This window comes from Nicotiana sylvestris, chromosome 4 (genome assembly GCF_000393655.2).
Source record: "Nicotiana sylvestris chromosome 4, ASM39365v2, whole genome shotgun sequence".
NCBI classification, from domain to species: domain Eukaryota; kingdom Viridiplantae; phylum Streptophyta; class Magnoliopsida; order Solanales; family Solanaceae; genus Nicotiana; species Nicotiana sylvestris.
The window spans coordinates 58,016,006-58,037,271 of NC_091060.1; the positions used below are offsets into that span (position 1 = coordinate 58,016,006).

At 37.5% G+C, this 21,266-nt stretch overlaps 1 protein-coding gene across 10 annotated transcripts; it reads right to left on the minus strand.

Moving 5' to 3' along the window:
• Nucleotides 1-12,554: 12,554 nt before the first annotated feature.
• Nucleotides 12,555-20,899, minus strand: LOC104230914 (uncharacterized). 10 transcript variants are annotated; one of them, XM_009783825.2, is made up of 6 exons: nucleotides 20,742-20,899; nucleotides 15,442-15,520; nucleotides 15,234-15,360; nucleotides 14,880-15,158; nucleotides 13,210-13,329; nucleotides 12,555-13,139 (listed from the first exon to the last, which is right to left on the minus strand). In XM_009783825.2, the coding sequence occupies exons 2-6, from the start codon at nucleotides 15,465-15,467 to the stop codon at nucleotides 12,660-12,662; spliced, it is 1,032 nt and encodes a 343-aa protein (XP_009782127.2). In that variant the 5' UTR covers nucleotides 15,468-15,520; nucleotides 20,742-20,899; the 3' UTR covers nucleotides 12,555-12,659. The 10 variants fall into 10 exon arrangements, 6 of the variants coding, with proteins under 6 accessions (XP_009782127.2, XP_009782126.2, XP_070028041.1 ...); XM_009783824.2 differs by having other exon boundaries at nucleotides 15,442-16,055; XM_070171940.1 differs by having other exon boundaries at nucleotides 15,442-16,857.
• Nucleotides 20,900-21,266: the final 367 nt, after the last annotated feature.

Here is a 21,266-nt window from a genome sequence, read left to right on the forward strand (position 1 = left end):
TTAACAATGTCTTCTTCAAACCCTAACCGTAAAAAAGTTCCAATTCTCGATCAATTTCCCAACTCCCCTGTTAGACACAGAAGAGGCGGAGGAGGTAGGCTTCGAACAGGGTTAGAATCTACTCGAGGCGGCTCCTCTGGTTCTTCTTCAAAGAGTTCTATCCCAAAGGCCCCTTCTTCTAAAAGTAGGGAAATTCTTGATTCTTCTCAACAACCCTCAGTTGATGAAATAGTTCCCAGCGATTTGTCTTTTGAAAGTGACAAAACGTCTCTTCAAAAACAAATTACAAATTTAGAAAAAGCCGATACTTACCCCACAATTGTAACCGAGCTTACAATCCCCACCATAAGAAGAGATTGTAACTGGAAGGATAGTCTCCGAATGTCAATTCCTTCCCCAAATCAAAGAATTTCCTCTTTTAGAAGTGGGTATTCTTCTGTTTATACTTACCCCTTCACTTTAGGTTTTAATCCTCCGATTGACCCAGTTATTCTCGATTTTTGTCGTTTCTTTACAATTTGTTTGGCCCAAATCGGTCCATTAGTGTGGAGAACAGTGGCTTGTTTGAGATATTTATCCTCCAAGGCCAATGTCAATTTCACCTTTTCTCACCTCATTCATCTATACCATCCTAACTTAATACGCCATGGGGTTTTTACCTTAACTGCAAGGAGCAAAAAAGTTTTGGTAAATCCTGAAGATGACAAAGATCGTGGATGGTATATCCGTTACGTTGCTGTTCGTACGGTGGACTTGATTGGCGAAACAAATATTCCCTTCCCTAAGAAGTGGAATTTTGAACGTAGGTTTCCTTTTATTTACCGTACCTACTTTTGAGAATTTCAAAAGAAAGTTTGTTTTTAACCTCGTCTCTTCTTGGTTTTTTGTAGAAACCATGGGAGATGTGGAACCTATTCCCAACCTCCGTGGTTGGGTAGACTCACTTTTGAAGATTGCTTCTAGGGAGCAGAGAACTTGGAAATCAATTTCTTCCTTACATGGCTGGAAGGTCAAAACACATGGTATCCCCCTTTTTATATGAATTTTTTTTACATGTTAAGCACTTTTTCCTCAACTTTAATCATGTATATCCATCCTTTAATCAGGATTTGGCATTAGAGGAATGACGGCTGAAGTAGCTATGGCCATTCGCATGTCTGCGAATGCTGCTCTTGATTTGGATAAGGCTCGAGCCTTGCTGCCAAAAAGGAAAGCTATAAAGGAAAGTTCTGAAGAAGAAGAGGAGGGTACCTCCCTAATTACCAGGCCAAGGGTCAGGAGACGAATAATCATTGATGATGAAATTGAAAACACTCCTGCTCGAACCTCCACCACCGAGCCTGTTTTGATTCATTCTGACGAGGACACCGAACCAAGAGATAATAATGAGTCAATTCAGCATCTTTTTGACAGTGGTTTCGGGAGTGGCGAGCTCGGCCCTATTTTTGATGAAGCTCCTCTTTCCTCATTTGTTCCTATTTCCTCCATTCCTCTGCCAACCGTAAGTATTTCTTTACCAGTTTTGACGACTTCCGTTCTTTTGCCAGTTTCTACCGCTCCTATATCCGTTCCCTTGGCTGTTTCTACCGCACCTGCTTCCGCTCCTGCGTTGGTTTCTACATCTTTTCCTTCCATTCCTGGTTTCTACATCTTTTCCTTCCATTCCTTCCATTGCTCCTCTTCCCTCTGTTCATCATACAGAGACAGGTTCTAGCAGTGGAAGTATGACTATGAGAAGTGTTACTTTGGAGGTTCCTGCCAATCATAGCCTCTTGAGGAAGACCGGTAGAGCCGATGTTTGGCTCGAACCTCTAATTGGAGATATCGAGAAGAAGAAGATGGAGAGCCATAGCTGCTTAACTCTGATGAATGACGTAGTTCATTCTACTTTGAAGGTATTTTTTCTTCTTACCAACAAGTTTTTTTTTAATTATCTTCAATCTCTCATTTCTATGAGTTATCTCTGTAGGCTAACCTTATTGGCACGGAATTAATGGGAAGAATTTTCCTACTGGAAAGAAAAGCCCGTGAGTCTGAAAAGACTGTCCACGAGGCCGAAGAAATAGCTAGGGGAGCCCAGCTTGAAGCAACCAATTGGAAGGAGCAGTTTGAGAATGCTCAAGGGACCATAGAGGAGTTGCAAGAAAATAAAAATCTCCTGGAGCAGCAAAACCGTGGTTTAGCTTCTGAACTGGCAACTGCCAAAGCTTCTTCAAGCCAATTGAAAAGAAACAAAGAGCTTTTGGAATGCTCTTTGTCAGAACAATTATCCAAGGCTAGTGAAGAAGTTAGGGAGCTAAAGGCACTTTTGGCTAGGAAGGAAAAGTATGCAGGAGAGTTAGTGCAAAGCTTGACTCAAGCTCAGGCTGACTTACAGACTTCTTCTGACGAGATTCATGCCTTGAAGAGTTCTCATGCCTCTCTTGAAGCTTCCCTTGATTCCCATTTAGCTGAACACCAAATCTTAAAAAACGATCTTGCTATGTGGGAAAAGGAATATGGACTTCTGGAGGAAAATTTTAACATAGAGGTGAATTGGGCTTTCCTGAAATCTCGTCGTGATGCTTTGACGGAAGCTGCTCAAGAAGGTTTTGACTTGCAGTCTGGACTGGCCAAAGTCGTAGATACCATCGAGAAAAGCCAACAGTCTATTGATACTCCTTCTCCTGCACTTGAAGTTCCTGGAACAGAAGAACTTTTAAATGAAGAAGTGACTACTGCAGCAATTGGGATTACAATTCCTGCTTCAGCTGAAACCGTTCATGTTGCTGCTTCTTCAGAAGTTGCCACCGTGCCTGTGGCTGAAAGTGAAATTAATATTGCAACTTCTGATGTGCTAACCCCTTCAATTGGATGATGGTTTTATCCCTTAGTTTTTAAGGGATTTTTTGGTGAAAGTCCCCAGTTATCATAATGGGGCACTTGTATAAACCTTTATTGACTAAGTTTCTACTTAATCTTTTTAATTATATTAAGAAGTTTCGTTAGTACTTCAATGTGTTCTATTCTTGCCTTTTCCTTACTTATTTAGGACTTATAGAGTAGTTTAGCATTTTTATCCTTTGAAAATGCTTTATGATTCTTCTCATGACTTATTAACATGAGGCTTATAAAAGAGGGCCCTTTTATTTTATCGACACTTAATGAAGAAGACGTCTCAACTTCATAATGGTGTTATAATACGATGAAAGAAATAGGAATACACACGTTTTGTATGAAACAACTTTGGCAAGTTTTTATTCATAAACTTTAACAAGTGTTTGACTATTACATGTATTACAATACATCTACAACTTTCTCGTAACTGTTTTTCTTGTAACAGATTTGTACATAACATAGAATAAACAAGGTTTTTCTTCATAACCTGTTTCAGTACATAGTCATGACCCTATCTTTATATATTAAGAAGGGTTTGAGAGGTGACTTTGTTTATGAGTTTTGAGAGATGACTCTGTTATTCTCATGAATGCTGAAGACTTCATAATTTTTTCTCAACACTTGACTTCCATCGTTCGATATTAGTATCTGCGTATCTGCATTTCTACACGTATCTGTGTACAATATTGTAGTCCCCCAAGTGTTTGAGCGGTGAAGTATGAAGCCTCGAGCACTTGTTTATTTCTTTTACTTTGGCCCTTTTTCCTGAAACAGAAAGATATGCGGGACCCGAAGGTGCGATTATATATGAAGACCGCCTAACTCGTGTGTATTTCCATCAGATTAATTGTAACCCTGGGCTAGGAATTTAAGAATACTCCATTTTGCCTTGCAGGTTGTGACTCATCATTTGGCACGAGTTAGGATATTTTGCCTAGCATCTAAAATCGTTAGTAAAATATTAATAAACCAAGAGAGAAATTTTAACATGATGATACCTGACCGTAGGTACTTTCTCAAAAGTAATATCTTTTTAAGTGGACAGCATTCCAATGTGAGGGTAAAACTTTACCATCCATTGTTTCCAACTGGTATGCTCCTTTTCCCGCAATGCCACGGACTTTGTACGGTCCTTCCCATGTTGGACTTAGCTTTCCTGAGTTAGCAGCCTTTGCAGATTGGAACACCTTTTTAAGCACGAAGTCCCCAATTTTGAAAAATCTGAGGCGTGCTTTCCTATTGTAATATCGTTCTATTACTTGCTTTTGTGCCGCCATCCTTATCAAATCAGCTTCTCTTCTCCCTTCAAGTAAATCTAGGCTAACCCGCATCTCTTCATTATTAGATTCCTCCGTTGCCTGATCGTATCGTGTGCTTGACTCTCCTATTTCAACTGGAATTAAGGCTTCCGTACCATAAACCATTGAAAATGGTGTTTCTCCAGTGCCTGTTTTGGTCGTTGTACGATAAGCCCATAATACTCCAGGTAACACCTCAGGCCAATTACCTTTTGAATCTTGTAACCTCTTTTTCAAGTTATTGATAATAACTTTGTTAGTTGATTCTGCTTGTCCATTCCCTACTGGATGATATGGCGTAGACGTTATTCTTTTGATATGCCAACTTCGAAGAAATTCTGTAATTTGAGCTCCAATGAATTGTGGTCCATTGTCACACACGATCTCCTTTGGTACTCCAAAGCGGCATATTATATTTCGCCATATGAAGTCTTTAACTTCTTTTTCTCGTACCTGTTTAAATGCCCCTGCTTCTACCCATTTAGTGAAATAATCTGTAAGTACAAGTAGAAATTTTACCTGACCTTTTGCTTGTGGAAGTGGACCTACGATATCCATTCCCCATTTCATAAAGGGCCAAGGGGCTAAAACAGGATGTAGTAACTCAGCTGGTCTGTGCATATTATTGTCGTACCTTTGACATTTATCACATTTGGACACGAAACTGGTTGCCTCTTCTTCCATCTTAGGCCAATAATATCCTGTGCGAATTAACGTTCTTACCAGTGACCGTCCTCCTGCGTGATTCCCACAATGTCCTTCATGTACTTCTCTCATGACATATTCGGTTTGAGAGGGTCCGAGACACCTTGCTAGTGGTCCGCCGAACATCTTTCGATAAAGATTTCCTTGATATAAACAATATCGTGCAGCTTTTTTGCGAAGCGCGTGAGCCTTTCCTTTGTCATTAGGCACGGTTCCGTGCTGTAAAAAGGCAACAATTTCATTTCTCCAATCCCATGTTAGATGATTAAAATTTACCTCGTTTTTATCAGATTCAAGAATGGAATGAAATAGATGTATGACTGAAGCATCTGTATTGTTTGCCACGTCTGCTGCGGATGCAAGGTTTGCTAAAGCATCTGCCTCTACATTCTCATCTCTTGGGATCTGCACTACTTTCCAAGTTTGGAATTGCTTTATTAACTCCCGTACCTTTGCGAGGTATTCTTGCATTCGTGACTCTCTGGCTGTATAAGTCCCCAGCATCTGATTAACCACGAGTTGAGAATCACTCTTGATTATAATCTGTGTTATGCCGAGTTCTCGTGCCAATTCTAAACCTGCAATTACAGCCTCATACTCTGCTTCATTGTTAGTTATAGAATGACATTTTATAGCCTGTCTAATGGTCTCACCCGCAGGTGGTACGAGGACTATTCCTAGGCCTGCCCCTTTTACATTAGATGAACCGTCAGTGAATAAAACCCAAGTCCCCGGGTTCGCACCATTAAAAACTAGTAATTCTTTTTCTGCTTCTAAATGCATCCCCTGGCTAAAATCAGCCACGAAATCAGCTAGTACTTGAGACTTTATAGCGGTCCTGGGTTGATAAATAACTTCATACTCACTTAGTTCTATAGCCCATTTTGCTAATCTTCCTGAAAGTTCGTGTTTATGCAAAATATTTCGAAGCGGAAAAGCAGTAACTACAACAATGGGATGACATTGAAAATAAGGTCTTAACTTTCTAGATGCCATGATCAAAGCTAATGCTAATTTTTCTAGCTGTGGGTATCGTGTCTCAGCTTCCAATAAGGACTTACTTACATAATAAATAGGAGATTGTTTACCTTGGTCCTCGCGGACTAAAACAGCACTCACTGCGACTTCAGATACGGCCAGATAAATGAGAAGTTTTTCCCCCACCTTTGGTTTTGCCAACAACGGTGGTTTTGACAAATAAGCTTTCAAATTTCTAAGGGCTTGTTGACAATCTTCATTCCATTCAAAATGATCTTGCTTTTTAAGTGCAGAGAAAAACTTAAAACACCTTTCTGAGGATTTGGAAATAAATCTCCCCAAAGCTGCAATTCTTCCCGTTAATCTTTGTACTTCCTTTTTATTAGTAAGGATATCAGGGATTTCTTCTATTGCTTTGATCTGAGAAGGATTCACTTCAATACCACGATTAGAAACAAGAAAACCCAAAAACTTACCTGATGCAACTCCAAATGCACATTTTTCTGGGTTGAGTTTCATATTAAATTTTCGCAAAATTTCAAAAGTAACAGATAGATGAGAAATATGATCATGAGATTGCTGGGTTTTGACGAGCATATCGTCTATATATACCTCCATTGTTTTCCCTAAATGTTCTTGGAACATTTTGGTGACCAACCTTTGATAGGTTGCCCCAGCATTTTTGAGGCCAAAGGGCATTACTTTATAACAGTAAGTCCCCCTGTCTGTGATGAAAGAAGTTTTTTCTTCATCACCAGGATCCATTTTAATTTGATTATATCCCGAGTATGCATCTAAAAAACTTAAAAGTTCATGACCTGCGGTTGCATCAATTAGTTGGTCTATATGCGGTAAGGGAAAGGAATCTTTTGGACAGGCTTTATTTAAATCGGTATAATCTACACAAACACGCCACTTACCATTTTTCTTGGGTACAACCACCGTGTTAGCTAACCAAGTAGGATATTTTACCTCACGGATTGATCCGATTTTTAATAATTTTTGGACTTCATCCTGAATCACCTGGTTCTTGAAAGCACCTTGTTTCCGTTTCTTTTGCTTTATTGGTGTGAAAGAAGGGTCCTCATTGAGTTTGTGAGTCATCACATTTGGTGGTATCCCTGTCATATCAGCGTGGGACCAAGCAAAGCAGTCTAAGTTAGCTTTTAAAAATTCGATTATCATACCTCGCATGTTCGTGCTTAAATTGGCCCCGACATAAACCTTCTGTTCAGGCCATTGATCAAATAACATCACTGCCTCAAGCTCTTCAATTGTCGTTTTGATGCTTTCATTTTCTTCAGGTTCTTGAATTGTGTCAGGTCTTGATTCCAAATCCGTCTTTTCCTGTTCAGTTGAAGTTTGATCTTTTTTACCTTCAACTGTTTCCTGTGATTGCTATTTTTCTTTATTTGCGGTGCTCGTACTTGTTACAGCGTTGACACTTCTAGCCATCTGCTGATCCCCACGAATTTGGCAAATTCCCCATGGTGATGGGAATTTAATAACCTGATGTAGAGTTGATGGGACATCATCCATATCGTGTATCCATGGTCTCCCCATGATCATATTGTAGGCCATTTCCATATCAACTACCTGAAATTTAGTTTCCTTCACAACACCCATAGCAAAAGTTGTTAGAAATACCTCACCTTTTGTTACTACACTTGAATTGTCGAAGCCTGACAAGGTGTGCGCCTTGGGTATCATTTTGTCTTCAGCTTGCATTTCTCGTAGTACCCTTAGTAATATAATATTTACAGAACTCCCTGGATCAATCAAAACTCGTTTTACATTAGTATCATGTACAAGTAAAGATATTACCAGTGCGTCATTATGTGGAGTTGTCACTCCTTCGGTATCTGCATCATCGAACGAAATACTTTCATTTTCAAGGACCTGCCGCACCCGTTTCCCGTGTGTAATCGTTACCTTAGAAACCTTGTTGGAGGCTGTGTAGGTTACGCCGTGAATATCTTCTCCCCCGCTTATGACATTCACTGTCCTCTTGGGTGAAGGAGGTTGTGGTGGCTCTTGTCTGTTTTTCATATAAGCTTGTTTTCCTTTCTCACTAAATAACTCAGTGAGGTACCCTTGCTTCAATAAATGATCCACTTCACTCTGCAGGAATCTACATTATGAAGTTTTGTGCCCGTGATCGTTGTGAAATTCGCACCAATGATCCGGATTGCGTCTACTTGGATTGGACCGCATCTCTTTTGGCCACCGTACCTTATCTCCCATGCTTCTTAAAACAGCTACGAGCTCGGAGGTAGAGACATTAAAATTATATCCGCCGAATCGTGCCTTTAAACTCCGATCATCATCTCGTGATTCTTGTCTGTTCCGATCATTCCTGAACTTTGAAGAAGAGCCAGAATCCCGATTCCTCGATTTTTGATCATATTGCTGGCTATCTTGTTTCGACCATGGGTCTTTTCCTGCAGGTCCCATATATGGATCGTACCTGTTTTTACCTGATCTTTTTTCGATTTCTGACCTTCGGGTACCGCCCCTTTCTTCATGATGAAGCTTAGGTACGGTATCTTCTTCAATTCGCAGCTTCGTGCTATACCTGTTGTAAACATCATTCCATGTGGTTGCAGGAAATTCTCGAAGGCTTTCTTTGAGTCGTCTCGTGGCTTCAGAACTTTTGTCATTTAAATTACTTGCAAAGGCTATAGCAGCCCAATTGTCAGGCACACGAGGTAGAGTCATTCTTTCACGCTGGAATCTATCAACAAAGTTTCTAAGCAGCTCCGAATCCCCTTGTTTGATTTTGAAAATATCTTCCATTCTTTTCTCAACCTTTTGTGCTCCCGAATGTGCTTTAATAAAAGAATCTGCAAGCTCAGCAAAAGAATTAATAGAATTTTCAGATAAAAGAGAATACCAGGTTAATGCACCCTTGGTGAGTGTTTCTCCAAATTTCTTGACCAATACTGATTCAATTTCTTGTTTGGTCAAGTCGTTGCCTTTTACGCCTGTTGTAAATGCAGTTACGTGGTCACGTGGGTCTGTAGTACCATCATATTTCGGGATGTCAGGCATTTTGAACTTTTTCGGAATTGGAAGGGGAGCAGCACTAGGCTTCCATGGTTGTTGTGAGTATTTGTCCATGTCTACTCCTTTTATTACAGGTGGAACTCCAGGGATTTGTTCAATACGCTCATTTTGTTCCTTAAGCTGTTTCTGCAAGGTTAGTACTAAATTTTGCAAATACGAATTATTTAAATTACCTGGTCCCCCTTCTTGTGGTTCACTGGGGGTTGCTCCGTTTCCAGAATTATCAAGATCAGAACGGGGATTCTCCAATGTATTATTATTAGGAGTTGGTGTGGGTGGCGCAGCAGGCAATCGACTAACAAGTGCCTGAAGAGCTTTGTCGACCTGTGCATCAATTAGCTTTTGTAAAGCTTCAGTTGTAACTCCTTCAAAATGTTCAGATTGCTCTTGTTGATCAGCACGGGATTCAGTAACAGGAGTGCCTTCACGAGATTGACGTGGTGAATTTAAAGGAGAGGGAACCACGATATCTTGATTTTGATGTATTTGATTCTCATGGTTTCCCAATGTGTTGTTACTGTTGTTGTCGGCGTTATTGTTTGACATGGTGACGATAATAGATAAGATATAGCTTAAAAGGAAAGATTATCAGATTCCCGGTAACGGAACCAATTTGTTTAACCAAAAATCTGAGTCTTTGGTCAAAGCTAAAAAGAAATTCGGGTTACTGATAATCAGGAGACAAAATAAAATACTTTTGAGAATGATGGTAAAAAAGCAAATAGACGTGTATTTCAATGAATTCTCAATAGTATTCTGTGTCCTTACAAATGATGATACTTCTTCCTTTTATAGATAATTCTAGGTAAAGGAATGAAGCCTCAGCTTTAATGATATAATCATGAGTAATAAATGACATTAAATAAGCCGTTATATAATCATTCCTATTAAATACCAATTTTGTAACGTATCAAGTATTTAATAATGAATTTGGACTCCTTTCTGTCATCAGATCTTTGTCTTCAATGCCTTCTAATCCGTTGGCTGTAAATAATTTAAATTGGTACGAGACTCGTATCTATACGTCGTCTCGTGCCTATTTAAATTCTTCTTCCCGTGGCTGTCTCCATCCGTGCCTCTTAGTCAATTGCTGCGCTTTGACCATTTAACTAATCCATGTGTCATGCCACATCATCTTTAATATAAACTCAATTTTTCTCCAATACAATGCCAAAAGTTGATTTTTTGTATTATTATAGTAGTAATAGGAAACAGTCCAAAAATGGTGTGGAAACAATATGGATGAGTCGTATATGCATTAAATTTTGGTTGAGACGCAGTTGTTGTTATTGAATTGCCACGTGCACCCACTGCCTTATGCCACTGCAATAGTATGTTCATTAGTAATCTCGATTAAATTGGTACTGAATTCGAGTACGTTGTTAGAGCCAGGCTAACGTAGCAATTGAATCGTAGACATTGTAATTTTTTCCTTCTTTAATTTATTTTATTGGCTCATTTCAATAATTTATCTGACAATAACAGTCGCATAGTCAAAGCCTCAAAGGAAGAAATAAAGAAACAAAAGTCATAGAGGATGAGCAGTAATGCATGGCTTTGAGTCCTTGACTGACGAAAGAAACAATGGAGGATTTGATTGCGATTTTTTTTAATGAAAAACATACTGTCGAATTACCAACCTTTTGATTTTTCAAAAGAAATTCTGAATATTCCTAAGAAAAGGCAAAAAGGGAAAGGAAGTACATAACAATGGGAATAATTAGGTGGATTTTAGAAGCTTGGCAAACAAGCTATAAGAGGGTATTTGGATAAAGCTTAAAAGCTGGTCTTTTGGCTTATTTTGATCTTCGGTAAATATGAAATATCAAGAGTAAGTTACGTGCTATAAACCTAAAGAAACTCAGGCAAAATGATTATAAGAAAATAGTTAACCACCTATATTATCCACTAAAAAATGGATTGGATAATGAACTTTTTAAAAACGGATCAAATATGAATAAGAACTATATTATCCATTTAGAAAATGGATAACTAATTGGTCTAACTTTTACATTTGTAAAACCTCAACTTGAAGGTTCCTCAAGTTAGAGAGACTAAGAATTCTCCCAAAAATGATCATATGCAAAAAAATCATGGATAATATGGGATGGTTACCCATATTATCCGCCGGTAAACCCGTTTTTTTATCCGTATTAAATATGGGTCGGATTGAATAATTTATCCATTTTTTATTATTCGTTTTCGACCCGAACCATATCCGACCCGAACCGCCTGTTTGCGACTCCAACCCTACATATAATTTTTTGGTTTAAAAGCTCTTTAGGTTTGAAATATTTTACTTCTTATCGCTTATGTACTTTTTAAAAATAAAATTTAATTTTTCCAAATTACTCTTCACCCCTCTTTTTTCCTTCTTCTTTCCTCCTTTGATTTCTCTATCTCTCTTCCCATCTCGCTATGTGCTTATCTCCGGATCCTGCTCGCTTCTGACTCTAAACTTTATAGAGGCTGATTAAAGCACTAATGTAAGTGTGTGGATTTTAATGTAACTTTTTTTTTTGGAACCCCAGGAAAACTCTCAGCCTTTATAGTCTCTGCCCTTCGGGTGTGCACTCTATGGTGAGCAATCTGTGTCCACTGGATCTTTCACTGTGTAATAGCCTGCAAACCACACAGGAGATATTAACCGTACTAGGCAAGTTCCGTGCGACAGGCTCAAACCCAGAGGGGCATTGAGGTGGTTCGGACCCGCATCACCCATGTGGACAGCGCCCTCCAAATCCAACTGAGCCGTCCCTTCAGGACTTTTAATGTAACTTTATTGGGTCATAATTTGTATAAAATTTGTTTGGATCAAGATAGACAGAACAATTTGAGTTACGATAAGTCATAACCCACCCCGTCTAACTCAAAATTTTGTCTAACGACTCATTTGTTTGTTTTATAATTTGGTTAATTACAAATCTAACTATCAAACAAATTTCTTTTATTTATCGTGACTATATTAACTAATTAACCAAACCCAAAAAATTATTATTTTCAATATTTTATAAGTTTTCACTACTAAAAATCAGGTGATTTCCGACCAAATTCCGACTATTTTTAATTGGACGGAAAAACAATGGTCGCAAACGCAGACCGATCGCAATTGGTCGCAAATTTCCGACCGATTTCGGTCGAAAAATATTGGCCGAAAACTTCCGACCGCAATCGGTCGATAAAATCCAATGCGCTGACTGACAATCAAACTTTATTTTCCGACCGAAGTCGGTCGGAAATTATTAAATATTTTTTTTAGTTTTCAAATTTTCGACCGAAATCGGTCGGAAAATATTATTATTTATTTATTTTTAATTTTAGTTTTCCGACCAAATTCGGTCAAAACTTTTAAAAAATAATAATATTATTTAATTAAATAATTATTTATAAATTGTTAATTTATTTAAAAAATAAATATAAATTTATAATTTCCGACTGAATTCAGTCGAAAAACTGGGTAAAAACTGAGCAAAAAATGGTTGTTTTTAAGCTACACTACCTGCCAATTTAAACCAACACATCCTATAATGGCAACATACATTGCTGCAATTCAACCATGAAAACTCAATAAAATAACTAATAACAACCACCAACAACAATTAACTAACAACTAATAACCACAACCACAACTACTAAAGTGTTCAATAACAATATAATCATCATTCAAATAACCAACAACAAAATATTGACAAGTTCACAACTTTGTTTAACGATACACAACATTCAATGAGTTTTTTATGTAGCATCATCTTCATCTTCGGTCCTAGGACCTTCATCGCCGGCAGATGGTGAAGGAGGAGGAGACCAGGGAATGGGGAAAGCACCACAAACAAGAAGATTGACCAGCTGACCTTGAAGGAGATCAAATTGTTTGTCCCTCCTTTCTAGCTGACCTTGAAGGGTATCAAAATTCTTCTTTTCTCTAGCCTTGGTCTCTTCAAGCTCTGCTGTCAGCTTTGCGATCTTCTCTTCCATAGACGATATAGCTGAACTATCAATCGCCTCGCCTTGGGCGGAAGTCCCTATACCTTGCAATCCAGCCCTGTAGCACCAAAACGATTTATCTGATAGGCCGTATGCTATCTCCTTTTTAGGACCACCGACAGTACTCAACCATATCCTCTTCTCTTCTTCGTCTGAAATGGGCGGTCGCTCGCCTTGCTCATTTAGTGGCAAGCTCTGAGTGTACTCCTCCAAATTGATCTTGTAGCGACCCTTTATTTAGAAGATAGAAAATTACTAACTATATAATATTAGAAACATTTATAGTAGTTATGAAACTTACATGTGTAGTCTCTGCCAGGTCCTCGACCCATCTAGTTAGATATGTCGGTGCCTTCTTCTTCCGGATGTGAGCCTCCATGAAGAACTCATCATGACTCAACTTCCTACCCAATTTTTTTTCCTACAAATATAATAAACGTGTTAATGAAAACTATAGCTATACTCGTATTTTGTTGTAAAAGCAGAGTGCAATTTAAGAGATAGAAATTTTAAGTAACTAGATCCTTGAGAGAAACATAGAATAAAAAATACAACATGAAGCTGGGATTATATGGAGTCCTAGCTTCACTGAAAAAAACTTTGGTTTTTGATAGCCTAGAGCTGGTTAGTCTATATAATGTTTGGCCATACAACTCCAAGATTGTGTTCTAGATCCAATATTCTCTAATTAGTTTGTGTTGTATGTTAACCATTACTATGTTCTTTCCCCTTCTAAAATTGTGGTCTTCATAATTTTCTTCAAGATTTTAGATTTTTGTGCCGCTGAATACAAATTCCTATCAACATGAATTTGCTCATTTAAAATAAACAACATATTAAAATATGACTCTTCAACAAATTTGGAACCAGTGCTTCTCAAATTGAAAGAGAGATTTTTCATGAACATTAGCGCTTATAAACATGAAAAATACATTAAATAGAAATCTAATAATAGATAAAGCAACATCTTAAACCTAATTAAAATAAATTTCATGCTTTTTAGTGTACTGTCAAGAAACCAACACTTCGTAAATTAAGGTCTTTTCAAGGCGTAAATTAAGGTCTTTTCAAGGCTTGGGAACGAGAAAAGGAAAGAAGCTAAACTTTTGTAATAACCTATGTTGTAATCTGAAAAAAGCATCTAAGCTTCAATAATTATGGATGAAGATGGTTTGCTTACATTATTTAATTCTGAATTACAATACTAACTCTGAAATCCGACTCCTTAAATATCAAAAACACCTCTAGATGTAGGAAACAAATATAACATCTCCAAGAGCAATCTGTAAGTAGACAATGACGAAAAAGTTCACCTACCAATTTGTGTTAAGCAACAATTCAAATGAGGAGTGTGTTACATAGTGCCAACCCAAACAACAAATATTATAATAACCTAAGTTTCTTTGCTGGTAGAAGTTTAACATAGACATGCTATTCCATGCATAATGCTCAACCATTTTGTTCTGTTTTGGAGCAGCATCGCATAAGGAAACAATTGGAAGACGTGCAATTTCCAAAGTAGGAACATATATGATGTTCTTTGTATATTTTTTCACTTATACGAATGCAATGTTAAGAAAAAAATCAATAGGTTTCAAGCCACAACAAAGAAGAGGAATAAGACGGTAAAGGACCTAATACATACATAGTTGAAGTGAGCTACCAATTGTTAGTTTATAAAACTTGTCCGTCTTCAAAAATTTAAAAGATAAAACTTGTATGTTATTGTACTATATTTGTATGACAATATATATATTTCTCTAAGCAAGGAAGTTGAACAAAAACAACCTCATTTAGTATAAATATGGTAGTCACATAATTCTGTAGTTAACAAAAACAACCTCATTTAGTATAAATATTGTATGTTATGTGTGTATTTTTGAAATGCTAACTTGTCGTGATATTCCAAAATTTTGGGAGATATATAAATATACTTCGATAAAAATAGACCGAAATATTTTAAGGAATTACCAGATATCTCCTTGTATCCCCCATGCTCCTTGAACCCAGACAGTGCAAGGAGCCACCCTTCTCAGATGCTCGGGCCTTCTTTCCCTGTTCACTCTGCTTCTTGAATTTGTCGGTGGTCCAATACTTCTCCAGATCCACCCATATATGCGGTAGAACCCATGAAGGCTTCTTTTTAACCCTTCGAGCGGTGCTGAAGGAATCAGAGAGTCTCCTACGACATTTGTACTCCCAATTTTTACAAATTTTACGGTTACACTGGTCCTCCCAGGAACACTTAGTCTGCAAATAAGTAAGTAACGTTAGATGAAAATATTGTTAATATAATATTTAAATAGATAAGAATTGTATTAAAACCTTAAATTGGTTGAACATCTGTTGCACGAGACTATCTGGAAAGTCACTCCAAGTCGGATAGGGCATTAAATACAACGAGGCAAGTATATCAGTGATTATCTTTGTAACATGATTATTAGGAATAAACCTGCAACATTGCAATTATATTAAATAAATAAGAGTAGCATTCTAATTCAGCAAAAATAAAGAAGTAATAAATAAATCTTACCCATTGCCTTCAGGCCTGATGATCATCCTATGGTAATGATCATAACGCACATCATCCGAATCATCATCCTCCGATGAATCTGAAGCATGCCCAGAAGAGGGGCATCTGACTCAGTGCTAATATCTCGAAGACGAAGTCTAGAAATGCTAAGAAATGAACTCTGTGGAGAGGGAGACGAGGTCCCTGAAGATGTCCGCGATCCACATCCCTGCACAGATCTAGACCCCTGCTCTGATCCAGACCACTGTTGCGATCCGGCTGTTTGAAATCTAAATGGATGCGATCCGGCTGGAGATGAAGCAAATGGAGCAGACGACGGGCGTATCACATGGCCCTGTGACTGGTGACTCGATGCACCCATGTAACTATTGGTAGGATCATTAGGAGGAAGTGGAGTATAGCCCTTTGGCGGAGAATTGTGATAATACTGCTGGACGGGCGAATGGTGGGTAGTATAATGAGTAGATGGATGTGGTGGAATAGATCTGTGCCTAGAAGATTGATGCCGACCATCGGCACCAGAGGGATGAAAGTGTGGAGTGGAAGGAAGCGAGGGTGTAGCACCATTATCATGATCAGTAGACCTTTTATCCTTCTTAGACCTACCTCGACCCCTGCCGGCCATTTGCATAAATTAAAGAAAATGTTAGAATTGAGAATATAAATCTATATAAGTTAAGAACGCTTGAAAATACTGACATGCTAGTCGTCTTCGTCGACGTATCCTTCCTCGTCTGAAAATCCTTCCTCTTCACTTATTTCATTTTCATTAGGTGATTCTTCATCCTCATTTTCTATGATTGTTATTTCCTCCATATCAACTTCTTCTAATATGCGTTGAGGATGCTCTAAGTTCTATCCGATCATCTACCATTTAGTTAACACTTGAGGTATCGTTTTGGTAAGCAACATCTAGTACATTCTCAACTTCCACCCTGCCAACAGGCTTTGTTTTGATTACAACCAACCAATCAGCCTTATCCCTCCGCAATAGATATGAAGCATAGTATACTTGCCTAACTCTTTCTGCAATTATAAAAGGATCATAGCGATCATACTCCCTATTTTTATTAACCTCAATTATGTTGTACTGCGAGTGTACATTTGTACCTCTTCTAGGTGTTGGGTCAAACCACTTGCATCGGAAAAGTATGATCTTCTTATATGGCCAACCTGAATATGACAATTCTAGAATCTCTTTGATCACACCATAATAATCATTTTCCCCATCCTGGTTGCCTTCACCGCCTTTGACACACACCCCACTGTTATTGCTTTTTTTTTATACTTGGAGCATTCCTCGGTGTAAAATTTGTAACCATTCATACAATACTTAAACATTGTCGTAACCGTAGGTGCAGGTCCCCAAGATATGTCTTGCAAAAAATTATTAACACCGTTGTTTGGATTATTGACCTACATGTAGCATTAAATAAATCACAAGTGAGTAAGTATATTCACAAGTATGTATAATCACATGTGAGAAAGTATGTAAGATGCACTTACACACTCTTTAAACCATGCCTCAAATGTAGAATATACAGCACCATGACCAAATTGACTCACGAAATCACTGAGCGACACGTTAAAAATTATTTGTTAGTTGCATCAACCAAATTAAATAGTAGTCCGTGTAAATTAATCTTACGTCAACACTTACTTAAGAAAGGGTTGAACTTCTGGAAAATTTAGCAACACATGATTTGAAGCTGATTTGTCTCCATACTAGTTAGGCCCCTTTGTGCTCGATCTTTAAAACCTCGTCCTGGTTGATTGAATATGGACATTGGTGGATATAATGGATCAATCTCAATTACCACATTGTGTTGATTGGGCCTATTTCTAGCATATGACACATGACTGTCAAAGTAGTAAGAACAAAAATGGGCAGTTTGCTTTGCAAGATAGGCTTCGCATATGGATCCTTCAATCCTATTCCTCTGTTTAACAAATCGTTTACACTTGCCGATAGTCCTGCACATTGTCATATTAGACGATAACATTAAAGAAAATTACAAGAATAAATCAAGGTTTGATCATTACCTCTTGAATGGATACATCCACCTACATTGAACTGGGCCTCCAAGTCACACCTTGTGTACAAGGTGAATTGGCAGGTGTTCCATCACATCGAAGAAACCACATGGAAAAATCCTCTCCAGCTTATTACTGATAACAGGAATGTTCTGGTTCATTTGAAATAGGTTTTCTTCCCTTAATGTGGTAGAACATAAGTCTTTGAAGAACAAACTTATCTCTGTGATGAATTTCCATATATTTTCAGGCAATCCACAAAATGCAATAGGGACTAAGGTTTCCATGAATATATGACAGTCATGACTTTTCATATGAGTCAGCTTTGCCTCAACCATATTGACACGTTTTCCCATGTTCGATGCATAGCCCTCGGGCATCTTTAGGTTTGTAACACACTCACAAATCTGTCGTCTTTGTTCCAAAGTGAATGTGTAGCTGGCCTTGGGCTTGAACACCTTACCATTATTCCCATACTGCAAATGTAACTCAAGTCGCCTGCAATATTCTTGTAAGTCCAGTCTAGCCTTCGGGTTATTTTTTGTCTTATTCTTATCATCCATCACTGTGTTGAACAAATTGTCAAAATAGTTCTTCTCAATATGCATGACATTAAGATTATGTCGGAGAAGATTATCCTTCCAATATGTCAACTCCCAAAATATGCTCTGCTTTGTCCAGTTATGAGTAACACCATATCCAGGAAATCTAGAAGGTGGGGCCTCGGTAACTTTAGTGAAGTTCTGAACCCTCTCCCAAATTTCCTCACCGGAATAAATTAGAGGTGGCAAATCATGTTCAACTGTATTCTTTTTGAATGCGTTCTTCATCCTTCTGAACTCATGATCAACCGGCAAGAACTGACGATGACAATCAAACCATGGCTGCTTTCGGCCGTGTTTTAAAGTGAACGCTTTACCATTTTCTATACAGTAAGAACATGCTAACTTTCCGGCAGTCATCCACCCAGACAACATTCCATGCGCAGGAAAATCATTAATGGTCCACATTAAGTTAGCACGCAAGTTGAAATTTTGCTTAGTTGATATATCATATGTCTCAACTCCATCATACCACAATTGTTTAAGCTCATCAATTAAAGGTTTCAAATATACATCAATCAAACCCTTTGGATTGTGGGGACCGGGAATAACACAATTTAGAAATATATATGGACTAGTCATACACATTTCAGGCGGAATATTATACGGAGTAATAAAGACCAGCCAACATGAATATGGTGTTGCAGAAATAGAAAATGGCGTGAAACCATCAGCACACAAACCCAATCGAACATTCCTCGGTTCACTAGCATAATCCGGATACGTCCTATCAAAATGCTTCCAAGCTTCCCCATCTGAAGGATGGCACATAACATTGGGCAACCTTCTATTTTCATAGTGCCATCTCATATAAGGAGCAGAACTCATCGATGCATACAACCTCTTTAATCTAGGAATAAGAGGTAAGTAATGCATCGACTTCACAGCAGCATTCTTCCCGCTGAAAAGCCATTTAAAACGAGTTTTTTCACAAAATTTACAACTTTCTAAATCTGCATCACCTTTATAATACAACATGCAACCATCTTCACAACAATCAATTCTCATAGACGAGAGTCCTAACTTAGAAACCAATCTTTTAGCCTTATAGAAATCTTCAGGTATGTTGAAATCTGGGTCAACTAGTTCACTCATAAGGCCAATGAAAGAATCCATTCCTGCTTGAGAAATATTGGTATCTGATTTGATACTTAATAATCTAACCGCAATAGACAATTGAGAGTGCATACTCCCTTGTTTTAGTGGACGACTAGCAGCCTCTAACTGTTCATAAAAATATTTTGCTTCTTCATTAGGAGGTTGTTCAACACTTTCGTTGGTTTCAAAATCGAAGTGCATCCCTAGAGCATCCGCAACCATTTCATGGTATCTCGGATGTTGAACATTATTCCCCACCAACCTACTACTTTGACCAACTACATTATGAAATACACCATCAGTACCATCAATCTCTCTATGACTAGTCCACACAAAATAATTATCCTTAAACCCTTTTTGATAAAGATGAGTCTTAACATCCTCTAGTCCAAAATAATGCAAACACTTGCACCTCACACAAGGACACCTATTCAACCCTCCAATCCGAAACGGTTCAAGTGACATTGCATGCGTAATAAATTCCTCAACCCCTTCTATAAATTCCTCCCTAAAAAACCGACGATTACGATAATTCCTATTATACATCCAACTACGATAATCCATCTACATAAAGAACGAATAAATTACATGTTATATTGATCATAATTCAAATTAATGGTGCAGACAAATAATTAAAGAGAAGACAAACACTTTATTTGGTTGGAATATTACATGTCTTTCAACAAAACAATGATAGTTGACACTTGAAAGCAACACAACTTGTATGAGAACGACATAATTAAGCAAATACAAGCAGAATAGAGAAAGAAAAAAGTAAATATGAATTTGTTATTAACACTAGGGTAGTAACATATGAATTTGTTTATTTGACAAAACACAGTAATACTAAACTACATATCCATTCAATGAAAATTCTATCCAAATTACACTAACAGACCTTATTTTATAACTTGAAAAAAGAAAACAATTTTCAGCAAAACTCTTGCAGTTTAAAGAGGAGTAAAGCACAAACATGTACATCAATTTACAATCAATTAATATTAAAAAAAAGAACCTAAGTAATTAACTCCCAGCATAGCTAAATAACCATCAAAAGAAACACAATCGTTGCCAAAAAATAGCGCATTTGTTTGCAATGCTCTAATTCTATCAATCAATTAAGACCTTATTTGAAATTAATCTTCATGGACTATCTAGGTCCTCATCATAACACTCAATTGTAAGTGGTCAAGCATATTTTCCAAGTTGGGTAAATCAGTTAGCTAATACTCTAGTGCAAGTTCTTAAGCATATTTCCTATGTGGGAAACAGTGAGACGAAACATACATAAACAACAGATCAAAATTTTATTTCAAAAAATAATGAGCAAATGAGCATGTACAAATGACAATGTACTAGGCACCATTACAAAATATAGAAAGAAAGGATCGAACTTTGTAGAGACCTCAATCCTAGCTAGTTCGTAAAAGAGAATTCAGAATAACAAGAGGCTCCGTAAAAGACCTAACTAGGGTTCCGTTTTTCTCTAGACTGAAACGGCCTAAAACAGATCCGAAAAATGCATCTCTAAAATAGTTAGAGAGGTGGAAGAAAAAAAAAACTTACCGGAGATGGAGAGGAGCCTGAGTACCTACGCTGGCCGCTTGGATTTTCGACGACGATGACGATGGCCGCTTGGATGAGTGCCGACGATGATGGTGAAGCCTGTGATTAGCGGCAGAAGCAGAGAGGCGGAGAACGAAAGAGAAAGGAAAATTGTTAAGTTAGGGCTTTTTGCCTGACATTCCATTACTAAAACAAACTTATTTTTTAAAATAATTGTAAAACTTAATGATTAAATTCTAAAACAATTCTCTCACTTATAAATATTATATTATATAACAAAAATCATAATGCACAATTAATAAAATTCTAACTAACAGATTAGCATGAATCAATATCAAATTTATAATTATTTAGAATCTAACACATAATTATATAAATCAAAATTAATGACCCATAATTTTCAATTTATAAGCTAATTAATTATTAATGATACACTAATATTACTTAACGATACCACTAATAAACCTCCACTTACTTTAATTATCAAACTAAAGATAAACAATCAAAAACATTTCTCACAAATAT

Excerpts from the sequence above, each read along its gene's own strand:
- LOC104230914 (XM_070171937.1), bottom strand. The coding sequence starts at position 19,739 with ATGGATTATCGTAGTTGGATGTATAATAGGAATTATCGTAATCGTCGG.